Genomic DNA, 20,804 nt, shown 5'->3' with positions numbered 1-20,804 from the left:
CTCACACTCTTCCTCTCTCTATCATTGCAGTGCATCACACGGAGAGCGCAAGCAGGCAGCTGAGCGCACAGTGGCGGTATTATCAGCAGCGGAGAATCAGAGAAAGCAACGGCAGCAACAACAACCCGCGGTAGAGGACTCCGGCTGAAGATGAACCTGTGTTAGAGCGACAATGGCTGTGAGAGACGTGGCCGTAGCCGTCTTCTCAGCAGTAGTCTGGCCGTGACCGTCGAAGCGTTCGGTAGTGTACGTGATCACAGTACGCGCGTATTGAGAAAATGGAAAAAGGATCAGTGAGCGAGTCGTTTTTAAGGAACGTGGTGAAATATTAAGAAAAAATAGAAAATAATAAAAACAAGTGAATGTAATTACGCGACGAACGTGTCTGGAAAGTGACTACTTATGCAAATACATAATTTTACGATTATTTTTATTATAAACGCCAGCGACAGCGAGTGGCACAAGCGCGCACATATCAGTTAACAAGAAAAGTGCGAAATTGAATGAAACGCTGTAACGCGTGTGTCGCCGCGATATGCACGTATGTGTGTGTGTGTGTGCTACAGTATAGCCTGAGCTGTGAATGCCGTTTGGCAGGTCAACCGTCTGAGCGTGTATCTTCATTGAGTTTAATGCCATTTCTGGCCAAGCAACACATTCCTGCCACATGCCACCAAAAACAAGAGTGTTGTAAATTTTTATGTTTGTACGCGCGTTTGTAAAATCTTATGAGCGCTGCCATTAAAGCTGCGCATAACGAGCGCGCTACTACACAACGAAGCGAAAAAACGCTAAGCGCTAGATCGTGTTCGAAAGAATTATAAAACGCGCAACAACAATAACAACTGAAAGTGTTTTAGCAAAGCACCACCGCCAATTGGCATTTGTTCCTTAATGCGCCTACGAAAATCGCTTTCTTCCTGCCCCAGCGCGCGAGTGTTGGTGTGAGCGCGTGCGCCGGTGCTTAAGCGAAATTGCAGCGATTTTAACGATAGAAATGTGTGTGTTCAAGTGTTTGCTGCCAAATTGATTTAAACTGCCACTTATGTAGTAAAGTAAAAAATAAAGTTGCACGAAAAATGCGCCAGGTGATTTAGCGCGCAAGCAAAGATTTCCCCAAACAGTGGCACAAAGCAAAGCAAAAAAAAAAGTAAAATATCAAGTAGCGCCAAAACGAAATGTGCAACGCCCCTTGACGCGCCACCCCGGCAATCGACGAAACGGTAAATGAAAATATTTTCGCGGAAATTGCATGCCGTGCAACATTTACCACCAATGTCCATTAAAAGTTGCCCCTTGCGCGTAACTGTGTGCATGTGCGCCTAGCAGCCAAGTGACTACTGCCGCCTAACAGTGCACTTGCGCGCGGCCATAGCGCGCAACAATACAAATAAAAAAAAAAAAAACGAATTTACAAAATTTAAGTGCAAAATTAGTGAAATAAATAATATAAAGTGTTATTATCGTGCGAGTGCAACAAGCCGCGTCGCGCCACCGCTTACGTTAGAAGCGCGCGCGCTGCCACATGTGAGCGCGCCCATATATACACGCGTGCCACCAAACCAACCCAACGAAGCAACCGAGCAAACCGACCGTCAACAATAATTACGCGCGCGTAAATTGGTCCCGTTTCGACATTTTGTAGCGCGTTAATTGCCGCATACACGCTAAATTCGCACATCAACAACTCGGGTACAAAACTTCGCGCCATTAGCGTCCGACCTCCTCAGGCACCTGTTCGTGTGACATTGCACAGTGTGTGTGTTCACTATACACCGTTAATCGCTCGCCTGCGAACTTGCCACACTCACAATGGCCGTTAGCAATATTGTTTGCGAGTGGCTACGCGCCCTTGGCCTGTCGCAATATGCGGAGAGCTTTCTGGATAATGGCTATGATGATTTAGAGATTTGCAAGCAGGTCGGCGATCCCGATTTGGATGCTATTGGCGTGGAAAACCCCGTGCATCGTCACAAGTTGTTGAAGAGTATACGGCAATTGCGTGAAAAAGGTGCCGCTTCCGTTTATTTCATGTTGAACGATCCGAGCTCGCTGTCGGGCAGCATGGAGATTTTGTGTGAGACGCCACCGAACGAGCTGGATATAGTGTTGCGGGAACAATTGGAAACCGATGGCATACGTTTGACAGCGCATCCTTATTCGACACCGGTGAGTACTTACACTTATTACACCTCATATTTAGTAGTCGAAAAAGTCGTTTCGTATTTCTAATCAATCTTCAACTTATTTTCTTATGTTTGTAATGTACTTTAATGAACCAAATATGTACCAATTTAGTCGACCACTTTTCTGGTTCCTCCGCGAAGCCAACTTTACTCCATTACAGAGTTCCGCATTGACCGAAACAAATAGTAGTCGGATGGTGCAAAGTCAGGGCTATAAGGTGGATGCATTAAAACTTCCCACACAAGCTATTCCAGTTTTTTCCGAGTCATCAAAGATGTGTGTGGTTTAGCGTTGTTCTGATAGAACTCGAAGCCCTTTCTGTTGATCAGTTCTGGCTGGTGTTTTTCGATTGCTTGCTTCAATTCCGATTCCTTTCGAATCCCTCCAAATACCCAGCATAATCTTTCGAAACGTCAATCCTTTCCGACTATTTGTTGAGTTTGACCACGCTTGGACCATGCTCCTTTTCGCACATTATTGCCGTCTTTGATCCAGTTTTCGTCTCCTGTTTACATTCGCTTCAGAAATGGTGCGATTTTATTTCTTTTTAGCAAAGAATCGCATATGTTATTTCGGTCTGTTAAATTTTTCAAATGCAATTCACTTGGTACCCAAACATCGAGCTTCTGGAATAGACAAACTTTTTCGATCCGCGCTTTCGCACGACTGCTCTTCTGCAGTTGTATGGAAAAAACCATCAAATATGATTAATAATCAGCTTCGTAATAAGAATAGGTGACAGTTCTTCCCGAAGACCCCACAAACCCTAACCCTATTCCTTAACTCGAGTTTACGAAAAAAAATAGCCTCTCATATCGACTTCACAATTACAAGCTAGTCATTTGCTATTTTCTACACGCTTACCATGACTTTCATACGAATCGAACAGGTAATTAAAATGCTATTGATTTATTTATGAAAGTTCCGCCTCACCGCAGACCTCAACCCTCACACGTTGTGGGTTTATATGTGTGTATGTACATATGTATACGTGTGTGACTGAAGCAACATGGCTTCGGTGAGATTGCTTTACTACGAATCACAGCATCAGTGACGCAGAAATCACGCTCCATCACACACGATTCCATCAACAGCATGACAACACACGCACACACACTCACATACAAGCAAATTGCATGGAACCACAACAAACCCCGACAGGAGGCTGTGCATATGAACTACAGCAGCTAATATATAACAAAAACAACAGCAACAACAATGCTGCATGACAACAACCGACAGTCGACGCCAACATGTGGGCGCTGCATCTACCACCGCCGCCGCTGCTGTTGAGTTTTAAGCTTGATTTATTGTGTAAAATATGCAGAGCGCCAACAACACAACTAAGCTAACCACAATAACAACAGAAATGGCAATAACTTCAACTTCAAGGCAAATTAATGTCCGTCTTCAAAATTTTGTGATTTATATCTATTTCACATGGTTTGACTGCTGGCCGTCGTGCGTGTGTGTGTGTGTGTGTGTCTTACTTGCGAAGATGTTGAAGGTGAATTCTCTGGGGGACTGCTGCATGTAGATGCGGTGAAAGGCGTCGCATCGCGTCTGAGTGTGACAACAATGACCGAGATGCCGGTCGAACACACGCATACACAAACACACATGCTGAACAATCGTGAACAGTTAGACGGACTGACAAAACGACACAGCGCTGATGAATATCTCAGGCTGAAACTGGCAGGAGCGCGCACATATTCATGCATATCCATAATACACCTCCGCAGCATACCCCTACCAGCTTCAGAGTTGCATTTATAGCGCCGCCTACGCAAATAAATTTTTAGTACATAACCTCACAAATGGCAAATTCACTTGATTGTCACTACACGTACATATGTGTGTGTGTAAATTTACAGTATTTTTGTTGTGCACATTTCGATGTTATCTTGTGGCTTCTCTTTCGCTTGCGCCACCCATACTCGCCGCTCACCTGCGCCTGAGCCTGAGGTTTGTGTGTCGGTAATTTATTTATTATTCATTCAACTGCAAAATTGTTCCTTAATTGCCCATATCAGGCGAAATGAAATTTATTACCTGCTGTTCTCCTCCACTTTATCATCGTCATTAAGTTTCTCATGCATCGCCTGTGTGTGCTTTGTAAGCGCGCATAATGGCCTGTTGGCGAACGGCTAGGCGATTATCCTTGTCAGCTGTTGACGCTGCCCCTCGGCGCTTGCCCTAGCCACGCTACCACCACAAACTTCAGTGTACATCTTCAGCTCTTCAGCCCTTCAGTTGCTGTACCATTACTATGTTTATCTGTCATTTGTGTACTATTTTTTGTCTTCCTTTTCGCTTTCGGCTCTGCCACAGATTTACAAGTTCTTTGTCCACTTATTTTTATGCCATCAACCCACGGATCAAAAGACTCAAAAGACATTTACTTGTGCTTCCTGCTGTTGACATTATTTTTGTATTTAGTTTACTTCATTCTCCGTCTTTCGGTTTTTGTTGTCTTCGGCTGCGCTTGATTTTATTACGTTTACGTGCAACCTTGACCAGGTCAGGCAGTTAGTTATTTGCACACGAGCTTGCTCTGCTATTGATTCGCCTTTTGATCTTTACCTTAAATCGAGCAGATGGCTATTAATGACACCGAGGGTCGTGGTGTGTGCAGTGGGTATGTTTGAGGGGGCTAACATTGCCACACTGGAATATTTAGCATCGAGAAACGAAAAAATAATAAATAAATTATGCAGTCATAGCGGAGATTTATGGTGAGAAGCGTAGAGAGAACTCAATCAAGTCGCATTTCTCAGGAGTGAATAACTGATTTTCTCCCTTCTGGTCTGTTCTATAGAAACTAAGTAAATCTTCTTCTTCTTCTTTATATATAAAAATCACGTGTCATGTTGTTTGTCTGCGATGGGCTCGTCAACTACTGAACCGATTTTAGCAAAATTTAGCGCACTGTGTCCAGTTCGAACCAACTTAGAAGATAGGATAGTAAAAACTATTCAGAAATAAAAAATATAGTTAAAGCTCTATGACATTGACGCTCTACTAAGCGAAAATCTCTATTAACCACGCACATTGAACGGTTCCACATTTTGTTGATGTTTATTCGATTGTTTCCTTTAGAGTAAAATTTTTTTTTTTTTTTTTTTTTTGATTTGAATTACTTTGAAATTTGAATTCGCAGAAAGGCCTCAAGGGACTTGTTGCGCAAGTCCCCGAGAACATGTTTCAGCTCCTTTGTAGCACGTTTGAGAAGTGTTTTGTCAGTCGGATTTCTACTGACTTGCCGTGCATGCCAAAACTCCATATCTCTTTTTGAGCTTTGTCAATACCTATTGGAACAGAGACGTCTGTCTCGCTTGTGGAAGCTCTGTGTGGTTCTAGCTTGTGGCGTACTTATGTGGAAAGCATTATGTATGCTTCGATCTAGTCGATATCTTCCACAAAGGTAACAGCGATGTTGGGGTGCACATTTTCTTCTAGCTACTTGCGATAATTGAAAATATTTGACAATTTGAGTAGTACTTTGGTGCGTTTATGCATTGCGAGCAGCGGCGTATTTACTTCAAGCTGAACTACGCTGTGATCCGATAGGAGAACCAAACAGGTAGTAGAACGTATGTACCTTAAACTAAAACCTTTAGAAATAGCAAAATCTAGAACGTCTGGAATTTTTGTTAGGTCGGATGACCAGTAAGTTGGCTCACCAACTGAACGACACATCATACCTTTGTTCGAAACGTAAATCAAAGGTGCTCTGCCTATGGTGAACCACGCCACGTGTTTTCGGCATTGTAGTCACCAGCAGCAGTGATTTTATTACTAAATTGGTTTGTAGTTTGCTCCTACATGTCCTGCAATCGGCTGTGTCGCCGAGGAAAGCATAAGGTAGAAATGAGAAGTTTACATATACGAAGCTTGAGGGACATAAAGAAGCCGGGGACAATAGTACGCTGAAAGAGTAAAGAGTATGATCCCAAATTTTCTTGTTTCTCTTGATCCGAACTACTTTAATTAAACTTGCAAAATAATTACCCATACATAACTAATTTCCTTGAACTAGTGTTGGTTGAAAGTGCAGTCAAATATCCACTTACTACTTCCAAACATTCTCCAATTTCAACGAAACCCTTTTAATTACACTTTAAAAGCGCCTAATCGAACTGAGTTGGTAAATAATTGTTCAACCGTTATCGCACTGTTAGACATGCAACCAAATAATTGTAAGAAAAAAAGACTGACAAACATGCAACAAGTCGAATTAAAAGCGAGGCAAAAAGCATAAACTAAAAGAGAAATAAAAAGTGCAATGAAAACTTTTCGAAGCACACATTAAATTTGTGAAAAACAGCAGCATATTTAATTAATTTAATTGCGAACTAATTACGCTTGCTATTTAATTAAAGTTAGGTGGCAAAGTAAAAAGTACAACAGTTGAAATAAAAACGACGGAACAAAGGAAAAGTGATTGTATCTATGGACGGAAGCATCCGGGTATGGGTGAATGAGCTGAGTGTGGATCAATGAGCACTCTGCGCAGATTGACGCTATCTCTGGCCGACTGCAATTTATCTAATGCAAACGCAATGAGGGCATAACGGTGTTGTTGTTTAACAGGTTTTGCACCTAGCAGTGGGTTAACCGAATTTGGGTCATTCATTTTGCAATATTTGGAATAAAAAGCCAGTGTTTTAAACGATTATTTGCATTATATATACGAAAAAGAAAATAATGCAGTTTTCGAATACACTTTTTTTCAAATGGAGCCGGTTTTAAGCATTTTATAAAAAAACAATTATATACATATTTTAACAGGAATTCAGAAAAGCGTTTTAATTTTTGTGTTTCTGAACAACTCTCACTAATATTTGGTTCTAAAAACATTTAGTTTAAAATATAATCACGTAAATTTTGAACAGAACTGTAACTTCATACGTAGGTTGCCTTTATATTTCGAGATTTGGCAACCCTAGTGTTGCAACCTGGCAACTCACAACTTAAGCGTAAAGTCTGACATTTTTGTTTTATGTATACACAGTACGTTTTGACGTGTTAGCGCTATTTGTGTGCTTTACAGTAACTTAAAATGATCTTCTCGACCAAAAAAAGAGATTAAATTGCAATTATTTTTTATAACTTTCGACGTGAATTAACCACCCACAGCGCATTTCGACATACGAGCGCTATTTTACAGTAACATAAAATATTCTTTCGACAAAAAAATGGAAGTAAATCGCCAACAACGATTTAAAGCAATTATTTTTACAACTTTCGACGCAGATAAGTCCATGCATGAATTTAATTAAATTATCGGCGACGAAGCACTATTAAGGACCAGTGTTTTATAATAGATAATTTACGTAGATCACTTCGATTAGGGTCCTAGATTACTGCTAGACCAATTTCGTAAAGATTCTCCAAAGTCTGTGGTTGTGCCGAAAGCTATGAATTCTGTGCACACACTGATATTGCAAGATCACCATATGACCTATCGTGAGATTGAGACAACTATATGCATTAGTAGGACCAGCACACTCAATCGCTTAAGAAAGGGCTCATGTCGATAGCTCGAAAGAAATGTGAAAAATACGAAAGTATGTCTATAGTTTCAAATTAGACCGATTCTTACTATCTGTTTGTAATAATCCTCCACATTGCAAGAAAAATAAACTTCCCCTGGTAGAAAATATAACCGTCGACCTTTTTGGTCACCGTGCTGGACTCTGACATCAAAAATAACATGTGCATTCAAATATAAAACAAAGTAAGATAAATAAAAATATATTTATGTACTGTTTGCGGCAGTAATCCGGTCATATTTTCCCACAAGCGTCGCAATGTGGACCACGCTGTCTCATTCCTGTCGCTTTAAATTTATAACTTTGGCTTTCGAGTTCAACGATTTCTCGGTTGAGACGCTGTAATGCGGTCATTTAGTGACATAATGGCAAGGAATTGCAGCAATGATTTATGGTAAGCAAATGCTCATGTCCAGCAACAATAGCAACAATGCCGAGTTGTGGCAACTTCGAAATTCGTTGGTCACTCTTCGGTATAATAAATTTCTTGGCAGGCAAAAGAGCATCTTGACTGCTTTCCACAACCTATCTGCAGTTGAATATATAGTAATATGCTTTATTCCCAAATGACTGGCTGTTATTTTGGACGGCTGTGTGGCAACTGGCTGTTGTTGCGGCACTGCAGTGGCTCTCTTAGGGTCAAAATAGCATTTTTGCGCACAATATCCCAAATTGACTTGTGCAAGACGTCGGCGCCTGAGCCAGTTAAGTGAGAAGCTGTAGGAATATATCAAAATGCTTGCATATGGCAGTGTTTTAGTTAAAAAAAAAAATGCAAACTTTTAAATTCTGCTTGCAAGGGCTGAGTTGTGTTTTTTTTTTTTTTTTGTTTGTTGTGTAGTAAAGTTTAAGCTGCCACATTTGCAGCTTTGTATTTTCTGTTAATTGTATTCGCAATTGTTTTAAAGAAGTAAAATCTCCGACTTTCACATCACTTTGCCTTGAGGCAATTCTCGTTTACAAAACGCAGAAGGAAATGTTGCAGGCAGATTGTGTGTCCCTTTTTACTTCAACACAAGTTCCATCAGCCCAATTATACTTTGAAGTTGCTTATTTATGACAGTACAATGTGCGCTTTTCATCGTCGGCAATCATTTCCCTGACAGACTCTCATGCTGCCACGGCAGTGTTCTCGTATTTGCTGAGTTACCGTAAAGTTCATACTCAAGGCACACATATTCTTTTGTGCTTGACACTGTAAAGTGTTTAAAACTTTCTCACATTTGCTTATAATGCATAGTTGGCAATCGGCGGCTTAAGCGACCCTGTAGGAAACATGTGTGGAGGTGAACCCCGACATGCGCTAAAAGAGGAATAAGCCGTTAAGACTGCATAAAAAAATTATTTTCACTGGGAACAGCTTTGTTAGATAAATCAGTTACGGGAATCCTGCCTATTCTAGGTCTAGATTAGTGAATTCTATAACTTTGGCTCTACCGACTTAAAGACAATTTTCCCAGACGAATGCGTAGAGCTTTTCAGTGTACATCCATCGAAAATGTGGTTCATTTATCTTCTGTAATCTATCTATTTTACAAGACTCTGAAACTTAAAGAATTAAGCCCTACGACGACCTCTCATTGTTTTAAAGCAATGTTTCCACATTCAAACCGTAACTCAAGATTTGAGTTATTTGTTGAGTACTCCTCTATTTTCTAACAATAACTCACCTTCACCCTCTTCGAAATTATTTTAAGAATCATCGAAGCAAGCTCTTTTTAAATTTCCTATAGGCTTGCTTCCGAACATTCTCACATACTGTACATTGCCAGCGCGCGTTGAACTTGCAACTTCTGCTCACATAACAAATACAATTTAATTTGAGTTGCCAACAAATTGACAGGTTTTTAGCAACTGCGCGCTCTTGCCGATGAGATGTAACTTTAACTCAGACAAGAACCGAAGAAAATAACTTCGGAACTGTGCAAAGCAGGCAATAATAGAAAAGTCGAATTGGAAGTTGCCAGTTGTAAGTTGTGTGAATGAGATACACAACGTCATTGTGGCGTAAGTATTTATTGGCATTGTGCGATTGTCAGGCGGCAGTTGCCAACTCGAGCGTTACCTACATGAAGTGGACAAAATTCTTGAAGACTTTTCGTCGACATTTCGACGACTGCACATTCAACTACGGCCGACCACTTGTGGACGCTGTTGGTGGAGTTCTTGCCACGACTTGTCAGCGTCTTCCCACGTACGTTGCATGTATTTTGGTACACTGCAAGACGGCGGCAAGGATGAGAGTGCAATTGACGGTTCGTGCTGAGTGGGCACTGTCAGCGACACACACACACACACGTGATGACAGCGCACGCCAGCGCTTTAAACGTTTTTGACATTCATTACAGTTGACAAACATTTTCGTAACTGACACATTTGGAAATTAGGAGCATCCGCTGCGCTGCGCCATCCTTAACGCAGGTTCGTGAGCGCGCTGTCCGCATGCGTTCGCTTGTTTGCTCTGCTGCAAATGTCACTGTTGAATATACGAATGTGTGCTTGTTTGTATGTGGGATAACATACATTATATTACCAGCAGCTCAGCAGCTTTGGTTTGTCAGTCAATTTGAAAGTTTAAATGTGGTCGCTTCCGCTCCGCGAACAAGCTTTATTATTTATTTATGTCAATTAATGTCACACGGCGTCAAACGAACAGTTACGTGTAGATTCTAATAGATACTTGTACAGTCGAATACATGTGTTTTGTGTCGTCAAACTGTTAGAAGGTTTTAATTTTTTATGTCGTTGGAAAATGGTTCAAAAGTTTTGATAGTACTTGGGCAATAAATCAGTATTTATTAGAAAATTCGATTAATTTGTGAAAAATGTTTCTTTTGATAATCCCCACAGAGTTTTAAAGTGCTGATAAGTTATCAAAAGGCTTTGAGATGATAATTGAACTAGCCGCGCGGTTGTTATGGCCAATGATATCAATATCATCGGCATTTGCCAGCAGCTGTACACTCTTATAGAAGATTATTACATTGTCGTTCGTGATCCTGACGGAGCTTTTAGTATTTGAACAGCTCGGCCGCCATTCCATCGGCTTCCGCTGCTGTGTTGTTCTTCAGACGGATAATTGCTATTCGAACTTCTTCATGGTTGGGCAATGGTACGTCTGCTCCAACGTCATCGATTGGGGAATCGCTTTCATACTTTCACTGCCTTTCAGCAGGAAGGAGAAGTGATGCTCTGGACATCGGTTACTAAACCACCTCGGTGGTTCTACAAAAGGGTTGTTAGCCTCCGCATTTTTTCGCGGAATTTTCGAAAATTACTCTTGTCGGCCAGCTTGTCAAGGTCTCCATACTCATGACGTGCGTTTTTTGGCTGCTCAGTACGTGTTTTGGCTGCAACAAGATAGTGGACATTGCAGCGTACGCACGTCTAAAATACTGGAGACGTGTCTTCCGTCTATCGCAAAGGAATCGATCTGGTTGACTTTTCCGGATCCGGAGGCAGCCAGATAGCTTGATGAATTTTCTTACGCTGGAATCTAGTACTACAGGTAATCATATTTCTTCTTATAAAATCGAAAAACCTCTTTGGATAAATATCTCTCAGTAAACGTATAGAGAGCTTAAAATTTTTCACTCAATCGCAACTTTTGGCCCTCTCTCACTTTCAAATGTGCAAATATATGCTTAACTATGGCAATTATGTGCCGTAAGTTTAGAATATATGCAGCGAAATAGAGCAAAAGTAACAACAAATTATGTGTTTTTGTTGCTATAATTTTCCACTAACTACTTCGAGTTGCGTATTGCGGTCTCGAAATGTGCAAAACTCTGAATGGCCACCGCAAATGATGCAACCACAAATTTAAAGTTGCCCGATTAAGCGAATAGTTTTGGGACGCTTATTATGCACACATACATGTGCACTCCGACGCATGCAACTTTCCAGCACGATGATAAATCAGTACAGCAAGCCAGCAACAGCAAAAATGCTCACTGCTCGGCTAAATGTCACACAAGCTGACTTGGAGCAGTTCAACCGGCTTACAAGCATTTACATACACGAGTAAGTATGCATGTGTAATTGGTTGAGTGTGTGTTGGTGCAGTGTATTAAAGTGTTAAAGCCTGAAGCATATCGTGCCACACGTATTTTCGGGATTTCATAAGTTACGTAACGAAATGGCAACTCTTTAATCTCTTTTCTACTTTTTGGAACAATTGTAATAATTTACCGTTGTAGATCATTTCAAGTCGGGATTTTGTATAGTTACAGTTTTTCGAAGAATTAAATGGAGATCACTTTCTGATGATGAAATGACGCATGGCTTTTACGAATACAAAAGGTTATAATACCTTTTTTAGAAACATAAGATTCTTTACTAGAACTTGACACAGTCAGTTTGTATGGCAGCTATCTATGCTCCAGTGATCAGAAGTGAAAAATGCCTTTGGATATTTTCATTGTTGCCTTAGGTCATAATCCATGCCAAATTTCGTGCAGATATCTCATCAACTGAGGTAGCTTTCCATACAAACACTTGATTCCGATCGTTCAGTTTCTATGGCAGCTATATGCTGAAGTGCTCAGATATTGGCCGTTTTGACAAATGAGTAGCTTCTCGGAGAGAAAAACAGGTGTAAAAACTTTCAGATCGATATCTCAAACACTGAAAGACTCGATCCCATATATCAAGACACTCGGATGGATAGACAGACGGGCACAGTTAAATCAACTCAGCTCGTAACGGTGATCTATTATAAATATTTATTTAATAGGGTTTCCAACATTTCGTTCTGTTGTTCTTGCAAACATCGTTGTAAACTTATTTACCTTGTAAAGGGTATAAAAATATTTATCTGCACTCAAGAAAGCTTTCGGGATTGAATATGCCGATCACGGATTCTGAGCGCATTGTTGTCTCTAGCAATTGTGAGGCATAAATATGTCCGACTGTGCCGCGTGTGTGCATGTGTGTGCGCACAAGCACAAATGTTTATGGAATAGTAATCACCCGCTTAAAGCACTCACCAAGCACTAAAATTGGGCAAATATATGGATAATCTTGTCAGAGGACATAACGGGGTGCCTACAGCAAACAACAACAATAGCAGCTATGGCAGCAATCAAGGAAACGAGGCAGCTAACGTGGCACGGTCGTCATAAAGCTTAATGACGTTCATTTGAAATGGTCATAAATGGCGCTGAGTTGAAATGTTGACAGCAGTACATCCGTTACTCGCGCCTGCCGCACCACTACCTGAATACCCCTGCAGCTAAGCACAAACATACAACTGTAAGTAGGAAAGGCTTTGGGTCAGCTGTTGCCCCGAGCCCCAATCACGGCATCTGTATGTAAGGCTGGCTGTAATCATTAAGCTGGCTTCTACGTTTGTGCTGCCACGATTTATGAGCGACAGCTTCGACGAAGTTAGTTGACAATTTCCCGTCGAATAAGCGGCAACGTGTCAGGGTCCGACTTGGAGCCAAAGTCGAATGGCCACAGCAACTATTGTTTCACAGTTTTTGGTAATTTGAAGGTATCTATGTGTGTGTGCGTGTGTGTGATGGAGGAGTTTGGTGACGGCTTGGCTACCGCTTGTGGAAAAATGCAGGCGTTTGGCTGGCGAAACTCGTGTGTCGCTTTAATTTTGCGCAAATAAAGTAGAAGCAGCAAGTTTTCGGTGCAACATGCTTTACTGCTGCCACTTCTGTGTGACGCACACATGCAACACATGAATAAATGCTTGCCACATGTGTGCGCCTGTTTGAGTGCCTAAGCAAATGTAAACGTGGAAATGCAAATGAGGACATTTTCCACTTGCGCGCTGCAGCCAGCCTCGGTCTCCCGGTGGCGAGTGGTGAGTGAGCCGCAGCGTCGTGCCGCTTGCGGGACCACTGACGCCAACTGTGGCAACAACGTGCATACAAATGCAACTGTAATGTTTTTAGCGCTGAAATGATATACTACCTTTTCGTAGTTGTTGTTGTTGTTGCTGTTGCTTACGTTTTCGTTGTTGCCCGGCTGCTACTCATTTCGGCTAGCAGGATTTTAGCTTGCATTTTAGTCGCCGGGCTCTCCGACTGCAATTTCCCGTACACGTTTTGGCTCTACTGGCACATATACATACACACATATATGCAATCATACATACGTATATATATATGTAAATATGTACTTGTGTGTGTGTGCAGGCATTTCATGTTTTAATCGCTTCATATTCTGTTAATTACAGCAAACAAGTGTGTGTGTTCCCTGAGCACCGCACAGCAGTGCTCCCAGCCGGTTGCTCCTTGCTTTGCTTACCCACACTCAGCCACACACACTCATATTCGCGCTCATAGGTATGTGTGCTTGTTTGATTTGTTGAACTGTCCTAATTAGGCGGCCTATTTTCGTTGAAAATATGCACCCGTGCAACCTGCCACATTCCAAGCAAACACACGAACACCCACCCACTCGCATGTGTGTGTGTGTGTGTGACCTGCCGTTGCCCTCAAGCGCTAACTGTGACTAACGCTCAGCAATGACTTATTCTCGGTTGACAAACACCGTGACAGCCAGCGAAATATTTGTTGCCAAAGCACGAGCACAAACGAGCTGGTGTTCAACTATGCACTTGCTTTGCCAGCCAATATGCAGATGAAGTGCTGCTTGCCGCTTCTAAAGCTCGAGCTCGAGCTGGTGCTCCCGCTGCTGCTGCTGCTGCTGCTGCTGCTGTTGCCGTTGATGCTGATGGTTTCTGGTGTATGCTAAAGTGGCGGGTTTGTTTTGGGCTGTCTGCTTTGTCGGCTTATTCAGTCGGGCGTTTTTAGTTGCCTAGTAATTAGAATCTCTTCGCACTGGTTTAGTTGCTCGGAATGGGGCCAACGTCGGATTGTCAGATTTTCCATAAGTAAGTGCCAGCGGATGGTGATTCGCTGACGCTAAAGAGGTTTCCAAAGTCCCTTGAGGAGTGACACTTTGCGCTTGTGCGGGTATATAGACGTTTTGGAGAACTTCAAGTTGATCCACAGCAAGTCTTAAGTAAATTTTGTGGGTAAAAAAACCAAATAATAATAATGTTCGGCTGTAGGAATACCGAATTGCCGCTCCTTACAAGCGATAGGCTTAGGAAACCGATCTCAAGTGTTGGTAATGTTAAAATTTGGCAGAGGATGATATTGTCTTAAAAATCCTACTTTCCAAAAATGAAGTTTTGAAAGTTTTTTTTTTTTATTCAGATACCGTTAACCTACGTAGACTCCACTGCGTATACGGAATCTGTAGATTATATAGTATGTACAATAGTTGGAGCTCTTGAAACAGCGCCAAGTCAAGCCCTAAACGTCATTTTACATTTAGTATAGTTATTTTGTAAGCTCTGAGACTGAGGAATGCTTCCTATTGACCACCTGTGACAAGGGATACGCTAGGATACTGAGTAAGTTCCCGTTTCTACCCGATACCAGGGATTTTCGTAATCCTATGGAATTGAACTCAAATCTGGTTCCCAATATTGCCTTTCCATCCAGAGAAGAGTGAGAAAAGGCTGGGTGCACAGAAGCGAAGGGATAAGCATCCATACGCATGGGTCCAAACAGCATAATCAAGTGGCAGGTGGTTGCTTTTCAACAAAGTTAGACACCAAAATCGCTTTCCGTCTACCACACCACTGCAGCGCCTTAAAAGTGGAGATCACAGCAATTAAAGAAATTCACAACTAGGGATATATTTATTTATACAGAAAACCAAGCAGCCTTTGAATCAGTCTCTTAGATTCTCGTCAAAGATCGTGAAGGAATGTCTTGACCTCTTATGGGATCTACTGGTCTATTTAACGATAAACTTGCAATGGGTTCCAGGACATAGTGATATTCCTGGCAATTGTGATGAATTGTCAATGAACTAGCCAGAACGGGCTAGCTTCGAGAAAGAGGGAACTTTTTCGCCTCTGTCAACTCATAGATAATCGACAAACATGTGATAGATAAAGCTATAATTTTTTGTTGTTATACATTCGCTGAGAACAGCTTCAGTAACTTGAATAATAGAACGCGCTCAAAAACTTAAATAAAATTTGGTGTTGAAGCTCCATCTAGGATCAGTGTTTACGGATGGTATTACGAGTTCACTCAAACGGCTACAGTAACTTAAAAAATTCATTTCGTTTAAAAACTTAAATAAATTATATGTCATGAAGCTCTGTTTAGTACCAGTGCTTAGCGATGATATAATGTATTCAATCTAGGTCTTACATTACACCAGGACAAATTCCGTGAAGGTTGTCAAAAATCACTAGTTGTTCCTAATACTTCTGATGTTGTGTGCAAACTGATATTGCACGTTCGTCATGTGACCTGAGCATACATGGAATATTGCACGAACATTTGAGTAATTAATCCTGTATTTACGCGTATAATCCCAAAAGTTACAGCAGTCGACTGTGTGGATGTTTCAAGATGGCCCGAATCCAACAAAAGTTGTGCGTGCACGGAAGATTTCGAAAGCCCCGTTTTTGTTTTTTTTTTAAACTGGCCATGTCGCAAACCATAAAACTAGAGCAACGCTGAACACTCCTTTCTGTTGTATTCTCGTCTTCCAGTCTGACTTGAAACAGCACTATTTTCGCTATTCCAAGAAGGCTATAGTTCTAAAGGAAAGTGGAGCCAAGTAAAGCCAGAAGTTGTAATGAATGAAAAGTATATGCAATTCTCCCCTTTTCTGAAGTTTCTTCGAATTAATTTAAATTTCAAAAGCAATATTTTATAAACACTTTGAAGTTCATTTACTCCATGAAAGCCATGAATGAGAATAACCGAAACACGCGGCCATAAAAAAGAGAAATGTTTCAGGCATGCGCTGCAACACGGCAATGAAACGCGCTTCCGCCAAAATTTAGTTGTCAAAGTCACACAATATGTACAGTTAAATGGCTACACAGTGCACGGGATGCTGAAAGCAGTCACAGACACACACACACACACATACACTTACATGAATCGCGGCAGCGCACTCTAATGTTGAAATAAAGCGTGCTGCATGCTCCACACAATTACCACAGCTGTGACTTGGCGGTGCGCTGCTTGCAACGACATGCGACATGCAACATGCCGCCTGCCTGCAGCGCACAATGCCACAGCATTGCGAATGCAAATGTTGTGCCCGTTTGTGTGGCAATAAATTTTGTGGCTGCGACATTTTGGCATTTTTATGTACTTTTCCACAAAGACACACATATACATACACACGCAGTTACACGTATTTGAGGTGTTTTTTGTGCGCGCATATTTATTTACAACAATTTCAAAAGCATCGGTGGCATTTCCATTCTGTGCAACACGCGCGCCTGCAACAACATGCTAATTTGTTGTTGTTGTTGTTGTTGTAGTCGCCAGGCGCACGCATTGAGCCCAGCGCGACATTTAAAGGTGCAACTATGCAACGCGCACTGCCTCCAACCGCTGATCCCCTTCCGGTGCACATCAATTAAACTTTGGCTTTGTCGTTGCCGTTCGGTTTGGCATGCCGAGCGCCATTTCGGACACTCGTAACGAAATGTGAATTTATATTTATTGCCAACAGTTATGCGCACACATTTATGTAGTTGCAACTAAATAACGGTTATTTTTTCCGCTGCTTACAGTTAACTGTGTCTGCTGGCGCATAATTCACACATTTCACGAGTGATTAGCCGAGCGCCAAGGTGCATATTATTCAGGGTAGGCAATCTAGAAGCAACAACAATAAGCAGAAATATAAGTCGGGCGAAATTTTGAGAGAAATAACCGGGAATGTGCCACCTGTCATATTTCCTTGAGGGTGGAACTTCACATTAAACATTTTGTTGAAACTTTGAGCTCGTTCTAACTCTTACACAGGTTCTTCAAGTGCCAGAATATCGTTCCCCAAACTTTTGTTCAGGTGCCCTCTCCGACCAAATACTCGAGAAGGAGGTTGCAACTTCTCTAAATTCCAAAAAATAGCTATCTATCTTGAAATAACCTAAAAATAGTTTTACTTTCTACCACATGGAGCAACAAAGACTTCTAAAACTTGCTGCTTGTATGCAACAACAACAACTGTTGGGCAATAACTTATACATGTCATTGCAACATACACAATTGCGAAGATTAATTTTTAATTGCCGGCAAATATGCGGCTCAAAGCAGCGTTTAGGCGCTTGTAGCAACAACAACAACTGCCAGCATGTAAGCAGAATTCAGTAAATCATTGTTGCCACAGCAACATATCGGTATGGCTGCTGATTTGTTGCATACAAATGATGTTGCACGCCAATGCACCTGTGAGATATGCAACAAGCGGCAACTTCCTACAGACCGTCAGCAGCTGTGGCACAACATATGCGCCACAATTGCTTAGCGAGCACTATGCTAAATGCGGCAAATTAGCGCCTTGGCGCAACACACACACACACACACTAATGTACGGACATACAAACACTAATGTACGCACACACAGGCACACATTTTTGTAGACAAATGATTTTGTAGTTCGATGCTGCAACATTATGCACGCGCATGCAACATAAACAAACGACGAACATAGCAAACAAGCGCATTAGCATTGCGATGCCGGCGTTTGGTTGTTTATGTTGCCACAGCCTGCCGCTAATGCACTGAAATGCGTAATTCCACTTTCGGACGGACGGATTTACGCTCGCCTTCCGCAGCATAAGCTACATATTACTGTGGCATGCGTTTGATTGAGTGAATTTGGGTTTTGTGCTGCCCAAGCCGTCTTAGCCTTCACTTTTGTCCCCGACCCCGACCAGCCGGACATTGTGACGACCCGCGACCCAGTACCTAATTACTTGCAAATAAGCCGCAAACATTATCGGGCAATTGTTCGTCTTTCGGTGTATGTGCAGGTGTAGTCGCAAGCACCGAAATTACCATTAGTTTGGGTGAATGACTGTCCGACCGCCTGACTACACAACTGACTGGGTATCAAGCTGCCAGCGGCGTCTGGTGTTAATTTCCTACTCGAAGGTGAATATCCTGCAGCAGCCGGAGAGACTTAACACAATTGTGCCTACTTAGCTGTTTGTGTGGTCGCCTTAATGCATAGCGGTATTGTCGACTGTCGACATGGATCAGTCAATTATGCTCCTCCTGACAGCGCCCCGCGTGGGCATATTAGGCGTCTTGTGGACGCTGTCGGACCTTCACTTCGGCCAGTTGATTAATTTATGAACACACGCTTATTTGCAGCTGTTGTCTCACATTCCGGCAGAATCAGAGGCACGAACAGCCGCACCGTTTCTCAGCCAAACACACACCGAAAGCTACGAGCTCAGCCTCGCCACGACTTGCTTCCAGCTGGGTCGGTATATCAAATTTCATTGCCCTTGTACTGTGCCTCATGTGACGGCTTGCAAAGTGTATATGTATAATGTCTTAAGCATTTATGATTATTTGTAAGTATGTATGTATGAAATGTAGCTGAAATATGGAAATGTTGTGAGGGCGCTTCCTTCGCCAACTCCTTTGTGTCAATGGCATATCAACTTCAGCCCTGATATTATTACCTCCTGTGGTGACTACAAATGAATGCATTATGGTATATATATATATATATATATATATTATATATCCACCTATTCGCATGTGGGTTCTCCGTACGGTGCCCTAAACTATTAATTTCCCTAATTGCACCCAATATAGGGTTAATAATATTCATAATATGCGCTGTTCATCAAATTTCGCCTTCCTTGTTGAAGCAAGAAGCTCATATGCCTGCATATGTGTAGGTAAGTGGTTATGTATCTCTCAAAACAAAAAATTAAGTCTAAAGGTATACGAAAGAAGAATTCAGGTGATCTGTTAGCCAATAACCTTCTGCTCGGAGCTTTCTGAGCCTTACGCTGCTCTGATTACCCGAAAACTATATAATTTGGCGCTCTTAGAAAAGCTTTCATACATCAAAGCTTTCGCGAAGCTTTTGAAGAGCTTTAATTTCAAAAACTTTTTCAAAAATTCGAATGGAAGATCCGCCATAAAATTAAGTTTTCTAAGGTATACAAAATAAGCTCTTGATGACATATTTGCCAGCAACGTTTTGCCCGGAGATTTCTGAGTCTCACACAGCTTTGACAATCTGAAGTCTTTAAAATTAGATAAAACTAGCTTGCATATATCAAAGTCTTCGCGGAGCTTTCATTTAAAAAGCTTTTCGGAAAAAGAATGTTTATAAACTTGTATTCGAGTAAAAAATCCGCTTTGAAATCAGACACTTTTGAAGTCGCTGAGAAACTTAATTAGTGTCGAAGTTTAAAGAATAAAGAAAACACGAATTTGTAATACATAGCCTTTATTTTCATGGTCACTTGCTGGCAAACTTTTTTAACTACAAAGCTCAAGTTCGATGCACATCAAGAGCTCGTGAATAAGCAAGTCTAGAAAAGCTTTTGCTTTGTACAAAAAAAAAAAAAAAAAAAAAAAAAAAAAAAAAAAAAAAAAAAAAAAAAAAAAAAAAAAAAAAAAAACGAGGATTGGATCTGGTTTAAAAAAAAAGATATATTTTATAAGAGCAATTTCCGAGTTCAGAAAAATATATATTTTCAAGATTATTGGCTTTCCATATGAGGAATTTTAACTTATTGAAATCTTCGTCTTGCCTTCGTTATATAACCATGCAAAGTCCATAAAATGTTTTATAGTACAATAAGTTAGATTAGATAAATGAATAACCAGTCGTGAGGCAACGAGTAGCTCCAATCGGAGTGCTATCATAGATGCATAGATGTACGTTGTGATGTTTAGATCTCTTAGGAATTGATCAAAAAGTCCGTCATTAAAGTACAATACTTTGATAGAATCCGTGTAGCTTCTTGTAGCACTCAGCAATTTATGTGCAATCTCTCGACAACCCACTCTCAAAGTTGGAAAATCGTATTTTTCTTAGTTTTACAACACAGATAATATTTTCCAATATCAACTTGTCGTTCCCATAAGTCATGTGCCACACTTCATGCCTTGAAAGTTCGTGCAAACATCCATGCCATTCTCATACTCATACTTTTTTTTTTTTTTTTTTTTTTTTTTTTTTTTTTTTTTTTTTTTTTTTTTTTTTTTTTTTTTTTTTTTTTTTTTTTTTTTTTTT

The 20,804-nt window shown here is 41.1% G+C and overlaps 1 protein-coding gene across 1 annotated transcript in view; it reads left to right on the top strand.

The window, feature by feature from the left end:
* LOC108975008 overlaps positions 1 to 20,804 on the top strand; it is a gene marked incomplete in the record, with an annotated part of 358,586 nt that overhangs the window by 87,828 nt on the left and 249,954 nt on the right. Inside the window, 1 exon segment of the mRNA XM_018943206.1 lies at positions 31 to 2,169. Within this exon segment, the coding sequence (XP_018798751.1) occupies positions 1,813 to 2,169 (357 nt within the window).

This window comes from Bactrocera latifrons, unplaced genomic scaffold (genome assembly GCF_001853355.1).
Source record: "Bactrocera latifrons isolate USDA-ARS-PBARC rearing strain unplaced genomic scaffold, ASM185335v1 scaffold_60, whole genome shotgun sequence".
In the NCBI taxonomy this organism is placed as follows: Eukaryota; Metazoa; Arthropoda; class Insecta; order Diptera; family Tephritidae; genus Bactrocera; species Bactrocera latifrons.
The sequence above is the reverse complement of the archived record's forward strand: the minus strand, read 5'-3'. Positions and strand labels throughout refer to the sequence as shown.